This window comes from Adiantum capillus-veneris, chromosome 19 (genome assembly GCF_014529385.1).
Source record: "Adiantum capillus-veneris isolate H3 chromosome 19, ASM1452938v2, whole genome shotgun sequence".
NCBI classification, from domain to species: Eukaryota; Viridiplantae; Streptophyta; class Polypodiopsida; order Polypodiales; family Pteridaceae; genus Adiantum; species Adiantum capillus-veneris.
Window position 1 is genome coordinate 150,148,725 of NC_140949.1, and position 22,827 is coordinate 150,171,551.

Genomic DNA, 22,827 nt, shown 5'->3' on the forward strand with positions numbered 1-22,827 from the left:
CTGAGAACAAATCTAAATCTCTCTCTCTCTCTCTCTCTCTCTCTCTCTCTCTCTCTCTCTCTCTCTCTCTCTCTCTCTCTCACGCTGCGGATCCTCCCCCTCCACTTGCTGCTGTGACAGCACGCACAAGTTTCTCCCACCCCCCGCCCACCTGCTGCTGTGACAGCGCGCACAAACTCCCCCCACCTCCCGCCCATTTGCTGCTGTGACAGCGCGCCCGTAGATTTTCAGCCCGCCCATCGGCTGCTGTGACAGCGAGCCCGTAGATTTTCAGCCCGCAGACCTGCAGGGATTTATTTGCAAGGAATTTGGAAACTGCAGAGCTCACAGAAATTGCAAATTGACACATACAGAAAGCAAACACATGCCATGTAGGCTGAATGGGGAAACATATGTATGCATAATGCGGTGCGTATAGGTTGCTCTCTCCTCTCTCTCAGAAAGTGAAACAAACAAGGCAAGACAAATGGCGGCGTGTGGGGGAGCAGGAGAGAGAGCCCACTTGCTGTCCTATGCAATGGGAGTGAAGGAGAAGAGGAGATTGGCGCAGAAAGAGCACACGCAGAGAAAACGTGAGAGAGAGAGAGAGAGAGCTCGTTGAAATCTGGGAAAAACCACGCTATTGTTCTTTTGGGCTTCATATTTGAGTATATGAGTAAGTGACTAGGGAGCCATTCACACTTGGGCCCCCTCACTTATAAGTCTTTTTAACTTATAAGTTATAAGTACAAGGCACTTACGCCTTTATTCCCTAACAACCTCCCACCTAAAGGCAATGTACCTTGGGAGATCAAAGAATCAGCTAACTATGATACAACAGCTGATCCTGCACTTACTCATTGAACACCCATCATCTGACGGCAATATGCAAACCGCTCTGCTGGAAGACTCTTGGTCAAAAGATCTGCAGGATTGTCATCTGTGTGCACTTGACAAGTGTAATGCTCTTGTCATCAAGCACACTCCTGATAAAATGATACTTCACCTCTATGTGCTTTGTCTTGGCATGAAAAACAGGATTCCTTGCAAGCATAATAGCACTCTGACTATCACAGTGTAGCACAGGAACCGGTGACTTAATGCCAAGCTCTTCTACCAAACGCATGAGCCACAAAGCTTCTTTGCATGCCTCAGTGGCAGCCACATACTCAGCTTCAGTGGTAGACAAAGCAACACATTTTTGCAGTCTAGAAATCCAAGAAACTGCACCTCCTGTGAATGTAAACACATATCCAGAGGTAGACTTCCTGCAATCTGGATGTCCAGCAAAATCTGCATCTGTAAAGCCATGCACAGATGTCTCACTCTTCCCAAAACAAATGCACAAGTCTTTAGTGCCTTTCAAGTATCTCAAGATACACTTCACTGCTTCCCAATGCTTTTTGCCAGGATTGCTCATGTACCTGCTTACCACTCCCACTGCAAATGCAATGTCCGGACGTGTAGCAACCATAGCATACATCAAACTGCCAACGGCTGATGCATAAGGAATCTTGGCCATTTCAGCCCGCATATCATCTGTGTTTGGGCAGTCATGTGCAGTCAGTTTTACATATGGAGGCAGCGGAGTACCAAGTGCCTTTCCCCCATCCATATGAAAACGATGTAGCACCTTATTAACATAATCTCGTTGAGATAGATACAGATGCCTGTTAGTTCTATCTCGAGAGATACGCATGCCCAAAATATGATTAGCATCACCAAGATCCTTCATGTCAAAGCGATTCTTTAAGCTTTGCTGTAGTGCATCCAACTCCGTGACATTGTTACCTGCAATAAGCATGTCATCAACATACAAAATCAGCAATAGAAGAGATCCATCACTTGCCGTTTTGATATACAAACAGTGATCAGAATTACTTCTTTTGTATCCTTGAGACCTCATGAATGTATCAAACTTGTGATACCATGCACGGGGAGACTGTTTCAAACCATACAAGCTCTTCAAGAGTCTACATACTTTCTTCTCTTGCCCCTTTGACACAAAACCTTCTGGCTGCATCATATAGATCATCTCAAGCAAATCGCCATGCAAAAACGCTGTTTTGACATCCATTTGCTTTAACTCCATATCTTCAGAAGCAACCAGGCCTAAAACAAGACGTAATGTGGCAAGCTTTACAACAGGAGAAAAAATCTCATCAAAATCCACACCATGCTTTTGCTTGTACCCTTTAGCAACCAAACATGCCTTGTACTTAGAAGAAGCATCAGATGTGACCTTGGTCTTGTAAACCCATTTACATGGCAGAGCCTTATGCCCTTTAGGCAAATCAACCAAGTCCCATGTATGGTTTTTCTCCAAAGACTGCATTTCCGAAACCATTGCTTTGAACCATTTCTTACTGTCTTCACGTTGCATAGCCTCTTTATAGCAAGACGGCTCACCACAATCAGTAAGCATGACATAGTCCAAAGACGGTTCATATCTATCGGGGGGCCTTGTCACCCGAGTAGACCTACGCACCCAATGATCCATAACAGGTGGATTTTCAGCCTGTAAACCATCAAAAACAGCAGGCTGTTCAGCCGGTTGCATCGCAACAACGGGCGGTCTAGGAGCATCAACATGTTCCTCTACCTGTGGTGCATCAATGGCAACTTGTTGGGGCTGATTTTCAGCAGCTAATGGCTGATTTTCAGCACCATTTTCAGCATGTAAAGGCTGCTGAACATTGGGCCTTCTTGGCTGTCCATATGTAACATCTTCACGAAAAACAACCCGGCGCACTTCCTCGACCTTTGTGGGCTGTTTGTGCATGCAATTCTCATTGAAGATGACATCATTGCTGCGTATGATTTTCCGTAATGCGGGATCCCATAATCTATACCCCATTTCACCATCCTCACCATATCCTAGGAAAATGCATTTATGAGACTTTGGTTCTAGTTTGGTGCGCAGTTCACTCCGGATGTGAACATAGGCCTCACAACCAAACACTCTTAAATGTGCATATGAGGGTGGCTTGCCAGACCACACCTCCTCAGGCACCTTTCCACCCAAAGCCTTGCTAGGTGAGCGATTAATCAAGTGAATAGCTGCTTACACAGCTTCTGCCCAAAAACCATGAGGTAATGCAGCATGTGACAGCATACTCCGAACTTTCTCTTGGATAGTCCGGTTCAACCTCTCTGCAACTCCATTCTGAGAGGGATTAAAAGGAGCCGTGAGCTCTCTTTTAATACCTTTAGTAGCACAAAAGTCAATAAATGCTTTTGATACATACTCCCCCCCATTGTCTGAGCGCAAAGACCTAAGCTTCTTGTCAGTTTGATTCTCAACAAACGCAAGAAACTTCTTGAAAGTATCCAAAACATCGCTTTTAGCACGTATTGGATACACCCACACCTTACGTGTAGCATCATCGATAAACGAGACAAAATATTTCTTTCCCCCTAAGGACAACTGTGGCATTTCACATACATCGGAATGCACTAAGTCTAACCTGTCAGACTTCAAAGAAAGTGACCTTTTGTGCGGTGTTTGACTGTGCTTACCATAAATACAGTGCTCACAATGAGAAAAATCAGCATACCTCAAACACGGCAAATAACCGCAACGAGACAGAGTTTCCATTCCTCTCTTACTCATGTGTCCCAACCGGCCATGCCACAAAGAAACACTTGGCTGCTCGGTTACGGCGACAACATGGTCACGCACACTAGATACATGCAAAGGATACAGAGTGTCCGATTTACAACCCTTGGCTACAATCCGGGCCCCTTTACAAATTTTCCACTTGCTATCACCAAAAGTGGTGTGATAGCCTGCATCATCTAGCTGCCCTGTACTAATCAAACTCTTCTTGAGTTGTGGCACATGACACACTTTGTGCAAAACAAAAGTCATACCATCAGCAAAGGAAAACTGGACACTGCCAATACCTGCAATGTCACATGCATAGTTGTCTCCCAAATAAACAGTGCCCTGCACCTCACCTGAGTACTGTGTAAACCAATCCCTATGAGGTGTTACATGAAAGGAGGCACCTGAATCAAGAATCCAAGTATGCATGTCCACATCAGAACCCATAGCAAGGGTATGTGCATCCACAGAAGAGGCATTGAGTACATCAGTGCTGCTGTCACTGTCACAACTACTAGCAACATTGATTTCCTCAATCAGCACAGTGCTCTTCTTGGCATTTCCCTTGTCCCTTGCATCAGTTTCAGCACCCTTGTTCTTCTCTTTCTTCCACTCATAGCATTCCCGTTTATAATGCCCTTTCTTTCCACAATGATGACACACAACATCTTTCCTACGAGATTTGCTGCGTGCCCTGTCCTTACTGTCAGATTTCTCCCTCTGTTGAGACCTGCCTCTCAAGTGCAATGCATTAGAAGACCCACCTGTGGTGTTCTTCCTGTTCATCTCTTCCATCAAGAGAGAACTCTCTACATCTGCATACTTAAGTGACGCACTTGAGTTACTAAGAGCTGTCCGGAATACATCCCAACTCTCGGGCAATGTGCATAGCAGAAAAGTAGCTTTGAACTCCTCATCAATCGTGAATTTCAGCTCTGTCAGTTGGCTGAAAATAGAATTGAATTCATTGAGGTGCACCGACATGTGCGTGCCCTCCTTCATGCGGAGATCCATAAGCTTCTTGAGCCAATACACTTTACTGGCAGCACTCTGCTGTGCATACAACTCGTCTAAACGCTTCCACATGCCCCATGCTGTCTGTTCATTCTCTACATTGAAGAGTAAATTGTCAGACACCGAAAGCATGATCGTGGAGCGAGCCAACTCGTCCACTTCTTCCCATTCTTCAACCTCCATATCAACCGGTTTCACACCCTGTAACTTAATAGGTTTCGCCTGTTTCTTCTGCAACAACACATTATAACATTGCTTCTTCCATATAGCAAAGTTATGGGCACCTTCAAGCTTGCGAATGTGCAACAAATTGCCACTTTCACTGCTAGAAGCTATTCTGAGTGATTGGAAACACTGAAACCCTGTTTTGCCGACCTAAACACGCCCAAATGTGCGCAATCGGGCAAAAAACAGCTTGCTGTTACAGAAAAACAGCGAGCAAATTTCACGCGAAATCACCCCAAAACAGCGTACATTCACTGCCAAACCCTTACCAAAGGTTTCCACAAGGTGTATACATCATTTGCTTGCTGAAATTCCCTGTTTTAGGGCAAAAATCAGACCTGTAAACACCTGTTTTGCTGAATTTTCAGAACCTCGTTGGTGGAAACACCTGTAAGATTGACCTGTGAGACTTGCCCTAATGAAATTGCATCAAATTGACCCCGAAATTGGTCAATTTCAGCAGAAATAGGCTGCTGTTCGCCAGGTTTTGAAACCCTAATTTTGGGGAAACTGTCACCGGAGGTCGATTCTACACGGTGAGAGGATCCCTTCGCGACAGAGTTGATCGAAAACGGTTGAATATCCTTCCCGCAGCGAGCAAAAACAGAATTCTGATCTGTGTTGCGAAGATGGCTCTCTTGGAAACCCTAAAGCTCTGATACCATGTGTGGGGGAGCAGGAGAGAGAGCCCACTTGTTGTCCTATGCAATGGGAGTGAAGGAGAAGAGGAGATTGGCGTAGAAAGAGCACACGCAGAGAAAACGTGAGAGAGAGAGAGAGAGCTCGTTGAAATCTGGGAAAAACCACGCTAATGTTCTTTTGGGCTTCATATTTGAGTATATGAGTAAGTGACTAGGGGGCCATTCACACTTGGGCCCCCTCACTTATAAGTCTTTTTAACTTATAAGTTATAAGTACAAGGCACTTAGGCCTTTATTCCCTAACACGGCGCACTACATGGTCACAAGCAAGAGGATGACAGCCATTGAAAAGGAGTTGAAAGAATGCAAAGCCCACATGGATGAGTGGAAGAAAGAGAAGAATTTAATTCTTGAATGGAAAAAGAGGGAGGAACAGGCGAGGGAACTAGAACGCAAGGAGTTCCGGGATGAAATTCAAGCTTTAAAAAGTAGCATCTCAGCCCTTCGGGAGGAACTCGACGAAACCAAAGAGGGAAGACGCCTTGAAGATGGGGAAATTCAGCCATCAATGATTGACGAGCTGAATAGTATACGAGCACAAGTCAAAGAAATAAAGGAGGAAGGAGAAATGAAGACCTCATGGGTGGAGGTTCTCTCCAAAACGCAAAAGAAAATGGACGAGGCTGAAAAATGGATTGAAGTTGTCAAGAAGGGAAAAGGCAAGGAAATTCCGACTACACCCGACATCATCAACAAAACACTAGAAGAGGAACAACGAAGAAGGGTACGCGCTCTACACGTGAGAGTGACCGGCCTAAAAGATTCAGATAAGGTGGACCAAGAGGTGAAGAGCCTCATGTCCATGATGGGGGTGGAGAAGCCCTCGCACACACAAGCTTGGAGAGTGGGCAAGAAGAGTGAAGGTAATGGGGAGAGTTCAAAAGGACGGGCTCTCATTTTGCGCTTTCCCTCCATGGAAGAAAAGAAAGACTTTTTAAAGAAGAGGCCAACCCTCAAGAAAACAGGTATCTTTTTAGGAGATGATCTTACGCTCTCACAGCTTGCGCATATGAGAGAGGTCATGCCAGAGATTATAGCAACAAGGGAGAAGGGGAAGTTAGCTTTCTACAGAAATGGACGAGTAGTGTTTACAGAGCACCGCTCTACATGACGGTGCGAGACCTATGGGACCACTCTCAGGATGGCAGTTTGGAACTGTAATGGTTCGTATAGACTTGATGTGGGGGCCTTTGAGGATAGCTTCAGAGACAGAGACATTGTTTTCTACTCAGAGACTCATCAGGCTCCAGGACAGTTGATGCCGCACATATCAGGATACAGATGGGAGACAGCTTGTAGGACATGCACCAGAACTGCGCATGGGACTAGAGGATCAGGAGGTGTAGCAGTTCTTTTCAGAGAGGAGCTCCAACCACTATTGCACATAGTTCGGAGAGATGATCAGGCCAGATACTTGTGGGTGAGGCTGAGGGCAGAGACTGGACGTTTCTTGTACATCGCCATATGCTATTTTCCTCCTAGCACTTCAGTATATGCTTCACCCAGAGGACAGTCTCCTTACTCTGTACTTGATGGTGATATCTGGGAGTTCTCCAGAGATGGAGACATCATACTCCTGGGGGATTTCAATGCCCGTACAGGCAGCTCACAGACAGTCTTCTATGACACATCAGAGGATATGCTTAGAGAGCTAGAGCCAGAGGAGTTGGGACTTGAGAGATGCTCACACGACAGAGAGCATACAGAGTATGGGAGATACCTGAGAGAGATGACGACTACTCACAGTTTAGCCATACTGAATGGCTTAACGACTTTCCCATTGTCTACAGGTTTTACTTGTTTTCCACATAGACATGGGTCCAGCACTGTAGACTATGTTCTGACACATCCGAGCTTTATCTCTCACATTCAGGATTTCACAGTGGGGCCCAGGCCAGTTGGGATAGCAGTAGATCATGCACTTTTAACATTATCAGTCTCCTTTGAGTACAATACATCTCAGGCCTCACGGGGTGGTGGACATACACGCTATACTTTTACACCAGAGACTGACTCAGTCTATGTAGAGGAGATACGTAGGCTTTTATGCCCATCAGAGCCAGTATACACAGTGGAGGAGATCACATCTATGCTGACAGTGACATTACATGGGGCAGCGACAGAGGCATATCCACACACTCAGCCTGGGCAGAGACGTCGCTCTGGGCACATGCCTCAGAACAACTGGTATGATGAGGAATGTCGACAGAGGAGAGCTCAGATACAGCGGGACCTTACATTGGGAGTGATCACCTATAGACAGTCTCGCATTGCTACACGACGACTAGTGCGGCGGAAGAAGCGAGCTTTCTTGGTCCAGATGGAGCAAGATTTATATCAGCTCTTCCTTAGTAGAGATTCAGGAGAGGCTTGGCGTCTATTCCATGAGAAGTCTCCCCCACCAGTGATTACTTCTACAGAGATATGGGGCAGTATGCAACATCTTTATACACTGTACCTGGACAACCACCATTACCAGACCCACCACAGCCATGTCCGGCTACGAGCACCTTCTTTACCACTGAGATGGTACAGGAGGCCATTGACAGGATGAAGACCAGACGGGCACAGGATCATGAGGGTTTGGTAGCAGAGCACATTATACATGCTGGGGATTTGTTGGCAGAGATGCTTGCACGGCTATTCAACCGTGTCATGTGTGAGGGTCTCCCTGAGTCTTGAAGATTATCTACTATTGTACCTATCTTCCAGACAGGTGACCCCACAGTGCCGGGGAATTACCGTACTATCATGGTAGGACACACATTGGCACGGTTATATGCATCCATCCTCGAGCATAGGCTGAGCAGTTGGGCAGAGATTATGGGCATACGAGCACCTGGGCAGGCTGGTTTCAGAAGGGGTTTCTCCACACTAGATCATGTCTTTACACTCAGAGCTATCATTGACGAGGGTCGAGCACATGGTAGACAGATATACTGCAGCTTTGTGGATTTTCGCAAAGCCTTTGACACAGTGCCGAGGGCCAGATTGATGCACCGGCTTATGGAATTGGGGGTACCCACAGAGCTGATGTGGGGGATCATGGCATTGTACAGTTCAGTGATGGGTCATGTACGCACATCAGAGGGGATATCCGACATAGTTCACTCCACCATCGGAGTGAAACAGGGATGCCCACTGTCCTCTACTTTATTTGGTATGTATGTTGATGGGGTCTCTGATTATATTGACAGAGGAGGAGATAGAGGTGCTCAGCTTGCAGGGACATGGATCCCTCTTTTATTGTATGCTGACGATATCGTGTTGATATCAGAATCGCCAGAGGGTATGCAGAGACATTTGGACGCATTGCATAGTTTTGCAGAGGATAGTGGATTGTCTGTCAACCTTGGTAAAACCAAGGTCCTGGTATTTAATACCACGCCACAGTGGGTTAGGAGATCAGCACCTACTTTCACATATGGACAGGACAGTATGGAGTACACTGATGCATACACATATCTTGGGGTGGTCTTTAGTGGACCGAGGTTCACACTGAAAGTGGCAGCAGACACTAGATTGACTCGTGCCTATGCAGCCCTAGGTGGTTTAGAGAGGATTTGTTCGCAAGTTCAGTTCCAGGAACCTCGAACAAAGCTCTGGCTTTTCGATACTTTGGTCGCTTCAGTTATGCACTACGCGGTTCAGGTTTGGGGACCGTCTATTGACAGTGCTGGATGGACTAATATGGAGAGACCCCTGATATCTATGATTTCTAGGCTGATTAGAGCCAAGGCCTCAGTCCCACATGACATCATACGAGCGGAGCTGGCTGCCCCACCTATGGAGGTTGAGGCACTCACCAGATCACTATCATTTGTACACAGCTTATGGGACACCACCAGGGACAGGTATGCCAGGCTTGCTTTCGAGTCATCCAGACAGCTGGCATTACAGGGAGATACATCATGTTGGTATGCACAGATGAGCTCATGGTTTCAGAGCCATGGTTTCAGCATGGACAGGCTGCCCCCTTTCCAGTATTCTCTTGATGCACCATCCTTGGCTCTTACACGGATGGAGACTACTAGACTCATTCGGCAGGATCTTATCCAGCTTGATAGCAAGAGGACATGGATAGAACCATCACGGGAGTTGGGTACGAAGAGGGTTTTCTATAGAGAACATCTTCTTCAACTCACGACAGACGGATTTGTCACACGGCCCAGTTACATGGACACACATCTATCTCATAGGTTACGATGTGCTATTGGCCAGATTCGCACATCTTCACACCAGCTTGGGATTGAGACAGGTAGATTCAGAGGCATACCAGCAGACAGTAGGATATGTCAGTTATGCCATGCAGAGCCAGAGACAGAGTTTCACTACATATGTCGCTGCACAGTCTACTATGAGATACGGGGACGCTTTCATTGTCTATTCAGAGATGGTTTTGACTCGTTAGACAGAGCCATGAGATATCAGGATCAAAGATGTCTCGGATTATTCCTACTTGAGATTCAGAGACATAGAGACGCTCTATTGAATGGGCAAAGACAGAGACAGTCCCAGAGACGCATCTCAGATTTCTTCAGTCTGAGTACCACAGAGTCAGAGGGGACACCACCACCAGAGAGCTCGGTTCCCACCCATACACACATCAGCGGTACTCTCATTGATCGAGCTACAGAGTTAGGGAGATCGAGACGACCGCGACTGAGGAGGGGAGCCACGCAGCACCGGCGGAGATTGCGGCAGAGGATCCACAGGATTCTAGCACGACACCCAGAATGTCGATCGGGATAGGCTTCATGCTACTGCTATATTGTATCATGGTGACACTTATCCCCACTTTGTACCTTTATGGTGATACCATTGCTCAGCCTACCAGCCACCCATAGGAGTCGGTAGCACTCCTATCAGTTCTTTGTTTGTAGTTTTCTTGTTTGTACCCAGACTTGGTACTAGACTCATCATTGTAATCAGTTGGTCTCATAGGTCATTTTGGCCTCTTGTAGACGTTAATATATCATTTCATTTCTCTCTCTCTCTCTCTCTCTCTCTCTCTCTCTCTCTCTCTCTCTCTCTCTCTCTCTCTCTCTCTCTCTCTCTCTCTCTCTCTCTCTCTCTCTCTCTCTCTCTCTCTCTCTCTCTCTCTCTCTCTCTCTCTCTCTCTCTCTCTCTCTCTCTCTCTCTCTCTCTCTCTACTTGAGTTACACAGGCATAGAGAAACTTTACTAAGGAGAGCTGAAGAGAGACAACCCCAGAGACAGATCACAGATTTCTTTACACTAGATATTGTACACCCAGAAGAACAGACAGAGGAGCAGCCAACAGTGGAGAGGTCTGCCCGCACTACTGGCATTCTCATAGACCGAGCATTGGAGCTAGGGAGATCTAGACGGATACAGTAATTATGAGTGATGACCTGCAGCCAAGTGGAATTTTTGGCAATGGGGAAATTAAGGGACCATGGCAATGGAAGATTTCTAGGAACGTCACATATGCAGAATGCTTAATTGAGAAGAAAAAGGGGCAAGGTGCTACAACAACTATATTGAGACTGTGCCAATCGTCTTTCAACCGTGCTGTGGTGGCATAAACCGCGCCTTGAGCTTGTCTTGGAAGTCGGTTCAATTGAAAGAAAGGGGCCTGCCATCCTCGGCTTCCTCTAGGTGCGCGGTCAACTGTGCTTCTTGTCATGCGTGGTACCAATTAATGGCATCCAAATTTCTCTCTGCAAAGATCTTTCATGAATCGGTTGAAAGTGGTAGGGGCATCGGTACCCCAATGGAGAAGAGGAGCTACACAGTTTCGAAGGAGGCTACAGCAAAGGATTCGAGCCATACTTTTTCGTCGTCCAGAGTGCAGATGAAGATGGATCTCTGCTTCCCTCCATATTGTCTACACATTGTACTGCTTAGTTCACACATTTCACGCCATTTCACCTTTCACACCTATCAGCTTAGTTTAGGATTCCGTAGTATATTTTGTTAATCTGACATTGTATCAGATACACCGCATTGTAACTTTCTGGTCTCATAGGTCACTTTGGCCTTTTGATGATGTTAATATAACATTTCATTTCATTTCATCTCTCTCTCTCTCTCTCTCTCTCTCTCTCTCTCTCTCGCCTGTCCTCCCCCCCCCCCTCTGCTCGCACTGTTCTGCACCACCCCTGCTCGCGGCTGCTCTGCACCCGCCCTCGCGCCCACCCGCAGCCAAAGGCCTCTCTCCCGCTGTCCCCCCCCCCCCCTCCCGCTGCCCCCTTGCTTGCGCTGTTCTGTACTGCCCCTGCTCGCGGCTCCTCTGCACCCGCCCTCGCGCGCTCTGCAACCCGCTCCCCGAAACCCTAACCTAACCTTTGCTCCCCCCCCCCCCCCCCCCCCCCGAGAGAGAATGGCCCCTTTTGCACGAGCGTAGAGAGAGGAGGGAGTTGTAGCGTAGAGAGAGAGTGGTCTTTCCTAACGTAAAGAGAGAGAGAAATTTAGGCGTAGAGAGAGAGTGGATGGATTTGAGGGGTAGAGAGAGAATACGTAGAGAGAGAAAATCCGAGAGCGTAGAGAGAGAATAGGTCTGCTCGCGTATAGAGAGAGAGAGAGAGAGAGAGAGAGAGAGAGAGAGAGAGAGAGAGAGAGAGAGAAGGAAAAAAAAAAAACTCTTCCTCTCTCCGGTACCCCCTCTCCCCCCCCCCCCCCTTGTCGCGGCCTCTCAATCATGAGAAAGCCGAATAGCAAGGATGACCTGGTGGAGGATGCCATCCAAAAATGCAAAGAAGTACTGAGCGAGTCCATCAGCAAGATCAACCGCCACCTCTTGACAGAGCCACTGAACTTGGTAGATCCAGACGTCCACGACCTCGGGGGGTCTCCCATACCGACGAAGGTTGCAACAGAAGATACAGATCACTCTAGCTCGACATGCAAGACGCCCAACCAGAGTTCTGACCATGGAGGAAGTCGATGAGATCCGACAGCGACGACTGATGAGAGATTTCATCTGAACCCACAAACCCCCCTCTCCTTAGTGCCTTAGTGTTTTAGTGTTAGTTCTTTGTAACTTGGTAACCTTGTAACTTGGTAATTTCTGTACTCAGACATGGTATGAGATTCAACAATTGTAACTTTTTGGTCTCATAGGTCATTTTGGCCTTTTGAAGACGTTCTCCTTCTCCTTCTCCTTCTCTCTCTCTCTCTCTCTCTCTCTCTCTCTCTCTCTCTCTCTCTCTCTCGTCCCACAGGCTCGCGCCACTCCCCCCCCCCCCCCCAGCTCGCGCCAGCGGCACCCTCCCCAGGCCCCTACCTGGTCAGCAGCGGGCTCATTTTTGAGTACCTGCTGCATTTTTGACTGCTCACACCAAGCTTGGACAGGTCCAGCCCTACACGCAGGCCCTTTTCCAGGAATGCAGGTCCAGCCATACACACAGGAATTCTGTGAGAAAGAAGTTTTCAAAAATACAATTTCTGCAATTTTTCACAGAGATTTTGCAATTCTTGCAACTTTTTCAAAAGTACAGAACAGGTGCTTTGTGCAAACCGACACCGAGACGGGCCCGACATGGCGAAAGGAGTGACCAAAGAAGAAATGGCCAAGATGGACGACAAACTCCACACCGCAATCAAAGAGAACAAGAAGAAGTTGGTGGACTCCACCATCAACACTATCATTAACCGCCTCTCCAAGCTTGAGAAAGAGGTGGAAGCCTTGCATAAGGAAAAAGAAGAATGGACCAAGGAGAAAGAGACTAAAGAACAAGAGCACAAGAAGGAGACCGACAAGTGGAAAGGAACCCAAGAGGAATGGAAAAAGGAGAAGGAGGAAATGCAAGAACAAATGGCCATCCTCAAGGCCTCCATCGCTTCCCTCACCCCCGAAGAAGGGGAAATCAATAATGAAACCAAAGAGGCCATTAAAGAGGAGCTCACTAAAGCCCTCACCGAACGCTTGGAAGACACTCTCGAAGCAACGAAAGAGGGATGGGTAGAAGTGGTCAAGAAGAACGTCAAGAAAGAAGCAAAAGAGGATGCACACAAGGAAGAAGCTCTCCTTGTACACACCACCCTCGAAGAGGAAAAAATGCGCCATGCCCGTCGCCTCAACATACAAGTCACCGGCATTGAAGAAGTGAAGGACTCCACCCCCAACAAAGATGGCAAGACTTTATGTACCACTCTTGGATACAAAATAGAGGAATCAACCCCCTTCACCAAAGCTTGGCGAGCCCGCAAAGACCCCATCAAGAAGAGGCCTCTTATCCTCCAATTTTCATCGGAGGAAGCACGGACCCTAATTTTACGAGGTCTCACGGGCCCCCCCATCTACCTAGATGATGACCTCACAAGGATGCAAGTAGAGCATAGAAGAGCATGCATGCCTCGCATACAACAAGCACGCAAAGAAGGAAAACGGGCCTCCTATCGCGATGGTCGCGTCATCATTGATGGCAAAGCCGTAGCATAGGGACTCACGGCCTATGAGACACTATACGAGGAGATACACATGGCAGTTTGGAACTGCAATGGCTCTTTGTGGACACATCCAGGGAGACTGGAAGAGGTGATGCATGGTAGAGACATCATTCTCCTCACAGAGACACACGAGAGTTCAGAGAGGCCTACCCCGAGTACAGGATTACCAATGGGAGTCTACACACAGGAAGTGTACACGGCACAACACTTCTAGAGGATCTGGCGGAGTAGCAGTCCTCTACCGCCGCTCACTTCATAGCAGGATATAGATAGTAGCACGCGATCCAGAGGCACGCTACATGTGGATACGGATTGAGCTATCTGAGGAGCACATCCTCTACATCGCCGTATGCTACTTTGCACCTAGCAGCTCCAGGTTTGCACAGACAGGTGGAGGGGAGACAGAGGAGGTACACACACACGGAGGAGAGGAGGAGGATGATACACACTCACCATATGCATGTCTTAGGGACGAGATCATGGAGTACTCTAGACTGGGTGAAGTCTTCCTCACGGGGGATTTCAATGCCAGGACACAGAGTAGACAGTGTGATATTTACGACTTCGACGACCCAGAGCTACTATCCACTATGGAGGACACGGGGGCAGAGAGGATCTCTAGTGATACCACCACACCCACACCATATGGGAGGCACCTACTTCGCTTGGGATCACAGCACCGTCTCGTTATCTATAACCGGATGGCGCAATGGCCATCATCCGGCGGCCTGACTTGTATACTGCCATCAGTAGCCAGCGGAGGTAGTACAGTGGACTACATCATTGGCTTGAGAGAGACATCCCACCTACTCACATCCTTCACCATCCCACCATTGCCTATTGGGGCTGACCACGCATATCTCGCCCTCTCTCTCACTGGCTCACCCATCTCACATACACCACCTACATCCACACCATACACCACTATACACTTCACACATGAGCTAGCCCACGTTTACTCATCACATGTATATGAGGGGATCTACACTCTCGACCCAGACACACAACTCTCTACACTCACTAGCCAGCTCTCAGCAGTTCTACACACCTCAGCCCTCAGCTGCTTTCCACACACTACCCACAGTGGCCGACCCCCCCCCCCCCCTCTGGGACGATGCCCCAGAATCGCTGGTACAACGGGGAGTGCAGAGATCTATACAGACAGCTACGGGCTCGACGAGCCTTAGAGGAGATTACTGAGAGCAAGGTCAGACGACAGATGAAGGCCATCACACGCCGTAAACGGCGGGCCTTCGAGGAGGCACAGGAGCTTGAGCTATACCACCTTCTTATGAGTATAGACTGCGCCATAGCATGGAGGATTCTGAGAGAGCCACGCCCCACCACCCCCCTGGAGGACCCCCAGATTTGGCATGATTATGCCGAGCGCTTGTACCAGATACCTGGGCAGCCACTGATCCCAGAGCCATCTGATCCTCGACCTACCACCTCGACTTTCTTCACATCTAGCATGGTGGAGAGGGCCATCCGACGCCTTCAGCATGGCCGATCAGCAGATCACACTGGACTACAGAGTGAGCACTTGATATATGCAGCAGACACTCTTTCCCCCTTGATAGCACGTCTCTTCAACCGTGCCTTGGTTGAGGGACTACGAGAGGAGTGGACTATGCACACCATCGTGCCTATCCACAAGTCTGGCGACAACCTGGATCCAGGGAACTACAGGACTATCATGATTGGCCACACACTGGCCAAACTATATGGGGTTGTTCTTGAGGCAGAGCTTAGCACGCATGCAGAGGCATCAGGGATACGAGCGTTAGGACAGGCAGGCTTTCGACGCACTTTCTCGACTATCGACCACATTTTCGTGCTTCGCTGCCTGATCGATGGAGCGAAAGCACGGAAGAGGAGACTCTACTGCTGCTTTGTGGATTTCCGCAAGGCCTTTGACACTATCCCTAGAGAGAGACTCTTCCAGCGCCTTCAGGAGCTACAGATAGCATCTGAGATGATATGGGCCATTCATTCTTTATACGCACAGGTCTCTGATAGAGTGCGCTGCCCAGGTGGACTATCGGATTCCATTGCTAGCACTATTGGTGTGAAGCAAGGATGTCCCCTCTCCCCGACTCTATTTGGTCTCTACATCGACGAGATATCAGATTACATTCTACGCGCAGGAGGGGCGGGATCAGACTTGGCAGGTATACCAGTATACATATGAATCAACCACATCGACCTGCCCGCCTGCTATTGTGAGTACTGCTCGGCTCCGCACTGTCCTGGAGGTGTGAAAGATCATGCCCTTGGTCTTGCCAAGGTTCACTGTGAGCCCTCGATGTGTGCAGAAATCATCCAAGGCTCGTAGGTGGCTCTGTAGTCCCTCCTGTGTCTCAGAAACTAGGATGATATCATCAGCATAAAGCATAATATGTACCTGGGGGTGACTTTCACTGGCACCACTGGTAGATTTTCATGGCACAGGCAGCCCGAGACCGGCTTACACGAGGATATGCAGCGCTGGCCACCTTGGAGCGCAGATGCCATCAGGCCCACTTCCAAAGCCCCGCACCAAGGGGTGGCTTTTTGACACTCTAGTCACACCTGCCATGATGTATGCAGCCGTTGTATGGGCTCCAATGCTATCCGCATCCCTATGGACACAGATAGAGCGCCCACAGATCATCATGATCTCCCGTTTGCTCCACAGCAAACCCTCAGTACCACATGATATCATCATAGCAGAGCTAGCTACCCCACCGATGCTAGTAGAGGCTCTCTTTCAGACAGTTTGTTTCATACAGCGCATGCGAGAGCTCCCACCAGACAGACTCACCCGCAGAGCTTTTGAGGCATCAATACAGCTGCATCAGGAGGGGGACACGAGGGCATGGTACTCACAGGTCATAGAGTGGTTTACATCCCATGGCTTGGACATCACGGATCTGCCCCCTTTTCAGTATGATCCCGACTCCCCTCACATACGCCTCTCACACATCAAGAGGAATCGAGTTCTCAGACAGGATCTCTGGCAGCTATACATCAGGGAGACATGGATCACACCCAGAGAGCCTCTTCCCACGAAGAGGCAGTACTACAGAGACCACTTCCTCACTATTGTAGCAGATGGTTTCATCCAGAGACCGAGATACATGGATGTCTATATGCCACATAGAGAACGGATCGCCATCGGACAGCTCAAAGTATCATCACACCAGCTAGAGATTGAGGCAGGGAGAGCGGCACATGTCCCCAGAGCAGAGAGGCTATGCAGACTTTGCACAGCAGAGGTTGAGAGCGAGGAGCATTACGTATGCAGATGTAGAGCATATGAGGAGATTAGAGGCAGATATCTGACCTTGTTTGCAGATCAGCCCACTCTACATCAGATCTTTGAGTCCAGAGACCAGCGACAACTCGGCCGCTTCCTCATAGAGGCACAGCAGCATCAGGACTCCCTCCTCCAGGCAGCACTAGGGATGAGAGACGAGCGCCAAACACAGCTCACGGACTTTTTCCAGAGGACCATAGCAACACCATCACTTTCGACCACCCAGAGAGGAGTGACTCTTCAGCAAGCTGAGGAGGTCCGAGCTTGCAGACGCCCATGCACGCATGGACGTAGGGCACCCCGCCTACAACAGAGAGATCCAAGAGATCCAGGAGCACTACTACAGATCCTTGGAGGAGCGACGTACTCGGGCTTTTGCAGATCCCAGCCGCCATCTTACGCGGATTGTCCGCACCCTACCCATCCATGCATCATGTATTACACCCTGATTATGGGACTGGAAGAGTTAGAGATAGGATAGCATCTCATGATTGTATTTACCCCAACATATAGGATTGCATCTCTCCCCCAGTTTTGGGAGCTCCACCCCCACCCTCTTTGTATCACCTCCCTCCACACATTACACAGGATAGTTTACTTTTACTTTTGTACCCTTTTATCCTTTATGGATACACAGAGGACACCCACCTCATGTACTTTGATTTGTCTCATAGGCCGATTTCGGCCTCTTTATAGACGTTAAAAAATCTCTCTCTCTCTCTCTCTCTCTCTCTCTCTCTCTCTCTCTCTCTCTCTCTCGCGGCGCCATCACCTCCACAAAGACATGGGGGCAATATGTCACATCTTTCTACACAGCATCAGGGCAGCCACCTTTGCCAAACCCACCGGAGACATGCCCTGAGACATGTACTTTCTTTACGGCTGAGAGGGTAAGGAAAGCCATTGACAGGATGAAGACAGGGAGAGCACATGACCATGATGGTCTGGTAGAAGAGTACTTCATCCATGCAAGAGATATGCTTGCAGAACTTCTTGCTATGATGTCTAATCGAGCCATGTATGAGGGTTTTCCTGAGACTTGGAGTATGTCCACAATCGTACCTATTTTCAAATCAGGAGATCCCATGATTCCTGGAAATTATCGCACCATCATGGTTGGTCACACATTGGCTAGGCTGTATGCATCCGAGTAAAATGGGCGTTTGAGGACAGCTTCACTAGGAGGGACATTGTATTTTACTCGCAGACCCATCACGCACCTGGATAGAGTTTACCACATGTTAGAGCTCAGGGGACGAGGGTCCGCCCTGGCGGATAGTCTCTACTTTACACGGAGAAGTTACAGCCGATGATACACATTGCTCGCAAAGATGATCTTGGCAGGCATATGTGGGTGAGACTGAGGCCAAACATATGTGGGTGAGATTGAGGCTTGAGACTGGCAGATACCTATATATTGCTATATGCTATTTTGCACCTAGTACTTCAGCTTATGCAAGCCTAGAGGGAAATCACCATTTACTATTTTCGATGTGTATACGGGAATTGTCGAGGGATGGTGATATCATGATTTTGGGAGATCTCAACGCCAGGATAGCGTAGTGCCAGTTAGTCTTCTATGACACCTCTGCGGAGATGTTGAGAGAGCTTGATACCACTAACATGGGTCTGGGCAGAGTCTCACATGATAGAGAGAAGACGGAGTATGACAGATTTCTTACTAACATGGACAGTGCACATGGTTTAGCCATCCTGAATGGTATTGGAAGATTCCCTAAGTCAGGCAGTTTCACTTGTTTCCCCCATCGTCATGGAGCTAGTACAGTGGATTATGTCATGACTACACCCAGTTTCATTCCATATACTTGATGATTTTGTGGTGGGCCCTAGGCCAATTGGGGTGGTAGTGGATCATGTCCTCACTTTTCGCTTAGTTTCTCTTACGATATAGTTGCACCGTCCCAGGCCCACTCGCTATACATTTACGAGGGAGATACACTCTATCTATATTGATGAGCATGGAGGATCCAATGCACGCTCTTCATGAGCTCACACAGGTGCTGATAGACACACCACATGATGCAGTAGCACAGGCCTTCCCACAGAGCCGCCCTTCAGAGAGACCTTGCTCTGAGAAGATGCCCGAGGACAGTTGGTATGATGAGCGTTGAGAGACAAAAGACTACTGAGGGAGGTACTCATGGGCACCACTCATAGACAGTCATGGATTACCTTTCGGCACCTTGTGCAATGAAAGAAGAGAGCTTACCTCACTCAGCTGGAGAGATATTTATATCAATTATTCTTGAGCCAAGACTCCGGTGAGGCTTGGAGATTGTTTCGTGGGCACTTCCCAGCAGCAGCTAATAAACCTACAGACATATGGGATGAGTATGCTACTTCTCTCTACATGGCCCCGGACCAGAAGTTATTACCCGATCCACCACGCACTTGAACTTCCTTTACTGCAGAAATCGTAAAAAAGACTATTGATAGGATGAAGACTGAGAGTTCATACGACCATAACGGCTTGGTAGCTGAGCATTTTATACATGCGAAGGATCTTTTGGCTCATCTTCTTGCATTGATATTTTTAGTAGAGCTATGTGTGAGGGTTTCCTTGATACTTGGAGCATGTCCACGATTGCACCTATTTTCAAATCTGGGGACCCTACTTTGCCTAGGAATTACCGTACTATCATGATTCGACACACACTTGGACACACACTAACCAGATTATATGCATCCATCATTGCGCACGAGCTAAGAAGATGTGCAGAAAGAGAGGGCATCTGAGTGCTAGGCCAAGCTGGTTCGAGGGGTTTCTCTACCCTAGATCACATTCTCACATTACGAGCTATTATTAAGGAGGGTAGATTTTATGGGAGGAGGATTTATTGTAGCTTTGTTGATTTCCGCAAAGCTTTTGATACAGTTGAGGGATAGATTGATGCGCAGATTACAGCAGCTGGGAGCGTCTGTAGAGTTCATATGAGGGATTATGGCCTTGTACACAACAATTACATGTCAAGTGCGTACGTCCCAGGGGATGTCGGAGATTATTCACTCTATCACAAGACGGGCACCACGTGCCAATAGAAAAGAACAGACTGAACAGACTTTTAGCACTTCAATAACAACTGATCTGAAAGAGAGAGACGACACGCGACCGAACCAGTGTTTCATTTGTCGACAGATGGGCCATCTTGCGAAGGCCTGTCCACGGAGGAGGCCTCGACCTACACCACAGACTCAGCCCCAGCCTGCCAGGGCTGGCCAGCAGCCATAGGCAGACACACAGCGCACACATGCAAAGCCTCCCTCCGAGCCTGGGGCTCCAGCGGAGTAGGGATGGCAGCAAGTCCGTGGTCGACGACGGCAGGGGCCACAGCGACAGCCTGGTACTCAGAGTGGTCCGCAGGCGCCTGCCTAGCAGCAGTGGGTTCCCACGGGGAACCGTTTCGTCCTCTTGAGCAGGATGAGGTCCCTGCTTCAGCCCCCACCTCAGCTTCACCCTCGACAGCCCCTCCCCCCCCCCAGAGTTCCCCCCCTCCTCATCATCCTCCCCCCCGCCTCCTGCTCCCGCCGCCTCCTCCCCCCACCCCTCTACCACTGCCGCTCCCCCCCGCCCCTCTTCTCCACCTCTTACCCCTGCTCCTACCCCCCCCCCCCCCCTACCGCTCCAGTTCCACAGCCGACCCAGGGGGCAGGGCCATCTCTGGCTGCTAGGAGATCTCTTGGCAGCACCTATGCCACGAGTCGCTTGGCGAGAGAGGGACAGACTTTCTTGCGACCCCCTCTACAGGTACAAACGTCTCCTTTTGCAGCTATCCCTCGTGGTCTAACGAGCATCGACTTGCGGCGCCGATGGGACTTCTTCGACTACGACTTCACACGTTTTCTCGGTGACCCATCAGCAAACCATGAGGCAGCTTGCTTCAGGGTCCATGTTCTGTTCCTTGCAGCTAGGGGGATAGAGGCCTTGGACTCAGCGGTTGGCTTCTCTTTCCCCCTTTGCAGCAGGGACCAGACTGAGTGGACTCTCGACTCAGTGTTGGGGTGGTTAAACACACAAGTCCTAGAGTTCTCTCACCACATAAGAGAACTAGGAGTTACAGACATGCTTCAGACTTTGTGGCCACTGGCCAAGTTTGTGGTGACCCAGCCAGATACAGCAGGATGTAGACACATTGTGGTCTACTTCTTTGCCGATACGCAGTGCTTGCCATGCTATGTCCACATTCATGAGGACGCCTGGACAGAGGAGGTTGCTTTACGGACGGCTCGCTCTACTTGGGCTTGGGCCAGGCACTCGTTGCAGTCACGCCTATCTAGAGGACGCTCGGATGCGGATTACTCCCGATCCAAGCCAGCCTCGAAGATAGCACGCTTAGTTGTTGCGGCCGCAGCATCTATTCTCTCTAGCTCCCCATGAGGATCGTCTCATGGAATGTGCAGGGACTTGGTGGGCCCCAGTTTCAGCGTCAGCGGGGCCGACTGCGTCAGGAGCTTCAGCGCTGCCTTGTGGGAGGAGAGATTGATCTCCTTATGCTTCAGGAGCACCATCTGTGTGAGAGCCACATTAGACGTTGTGGTCAGCTCTTGCGTGGACGATATGATACTTTTTGGTCAGCTACTTTTGGACCTGGAGACATCCAGGTTGGGGTATGTATGACTATTGCGGATTCTTTGCAGTAGGCCATTGTGGGCAGAGGGATTATTGTGTCACGCAGGGCTCAGTGGATTACTATGCAGGTTCAAGGTTGCCTTGTGGGCTTCCTGAACATCTATGCGCCCAATGTGGCGAGTGCACGAGCAGAGTTTTGGTCACAGATAGTTGAGGCTCTGCCGCAGGCAAAACACTGGTGCATAGGGGGGGACTTCAACATGTTGGAGGACCCTTATGAGACAGGATTGGTGGTAGCCATGCTACTGTGCATGGAGTTGAGCTGGCAGCTTGGGAGGGGTTTTGTATGACTCTAGAGGGTCTCGGATGTGTGGCAACACTCTAGTTTTGTGAGGCCCCCAGACAGCCTTGCCTTCTCTCGTTCGAACCACATAGTGGGTGGGAGGAGTGAATCTATCGCGGATAGATCGCTTGTACACTAGTGACCATTTCAGTGACTTGGGAGGAATAGTTGGCATTCTGGCAGGGACTTCCTTCTCGGACCATGCACCAGTGATCCTCACAGTGGCAGTTAGGCAGAGGAGGGGGAGCACGATGCTTCGCATCCCAGAGAGGTTCTTGCTGGACTCTGCACTCAGAGAGCGAGTAGAGGCTCTCTGGGCAGAGAGCTTGGACAGGCAGGATTCTCCTGCTGACAGAGTGGCCTCAAGACTAGCTCAGATTAGTTGTTTCTTTCTCCAGGAGTCTTTGGCTCGCCGGGCTGCAGTAAGAGAGGAGGAGCAGCGTCTTAGACGGGGCATTGCTTCGTTGCAGAGGATGCAGGAGCAGCATCCAGACAGTCCTTGGTTGGAGGAGCAGCTACAGCAGGCTCGCCAGGAGCTTGTTAGCACAGAGGAGCGCTGACATGAGTTTGCTTTCCATCGACAGGCATCACAGTGGACATAGGTGGGCGAAAGAGTGACTAGTGCTTTCTTCGAGACAGTGGGACCTCGGCATTTGCA

The 22,827-nt window shown here is 49.1% G+C and overlaps 2 protein-coding genes across 4 annotated transcripts in view; one reads left to right on the plus strand and one right to left on the minus strand.

The window, feature by feature from the left end:
* LOC147435062 (aminopeptidase (DUF3754)) overlaps positions 1 to 22,827 on the minus strand; it is a 126,524-nt gene that overhangs the window by 61,436 nt on the left and 42,261 nt on the right. The gene's annotated exons all lie outside the window — the stretch shown is intronic.
* LOC147435063 (uncharacterized) lies at positions 16,520 to 17,719 on the plus strand. Its single transcript, XM_086490676.1, has one exon. It carries the CDS (start codon positions 16,520 to 16,522, stop codon positions 17,717 to 17,719), a length of 1,200 nt encoding a protein of 399 aa, XP_086346802.1.

What these genes read in the sequence shown, in the direction of transcription:
- LOC147435063 (XM_086490676.1), top strand. Translation starts at nt 16,520, where the DNA reads ATGTATGCAGCCGTTGTATGGGCTCCAATGCTATCCGCATCCCTATGG.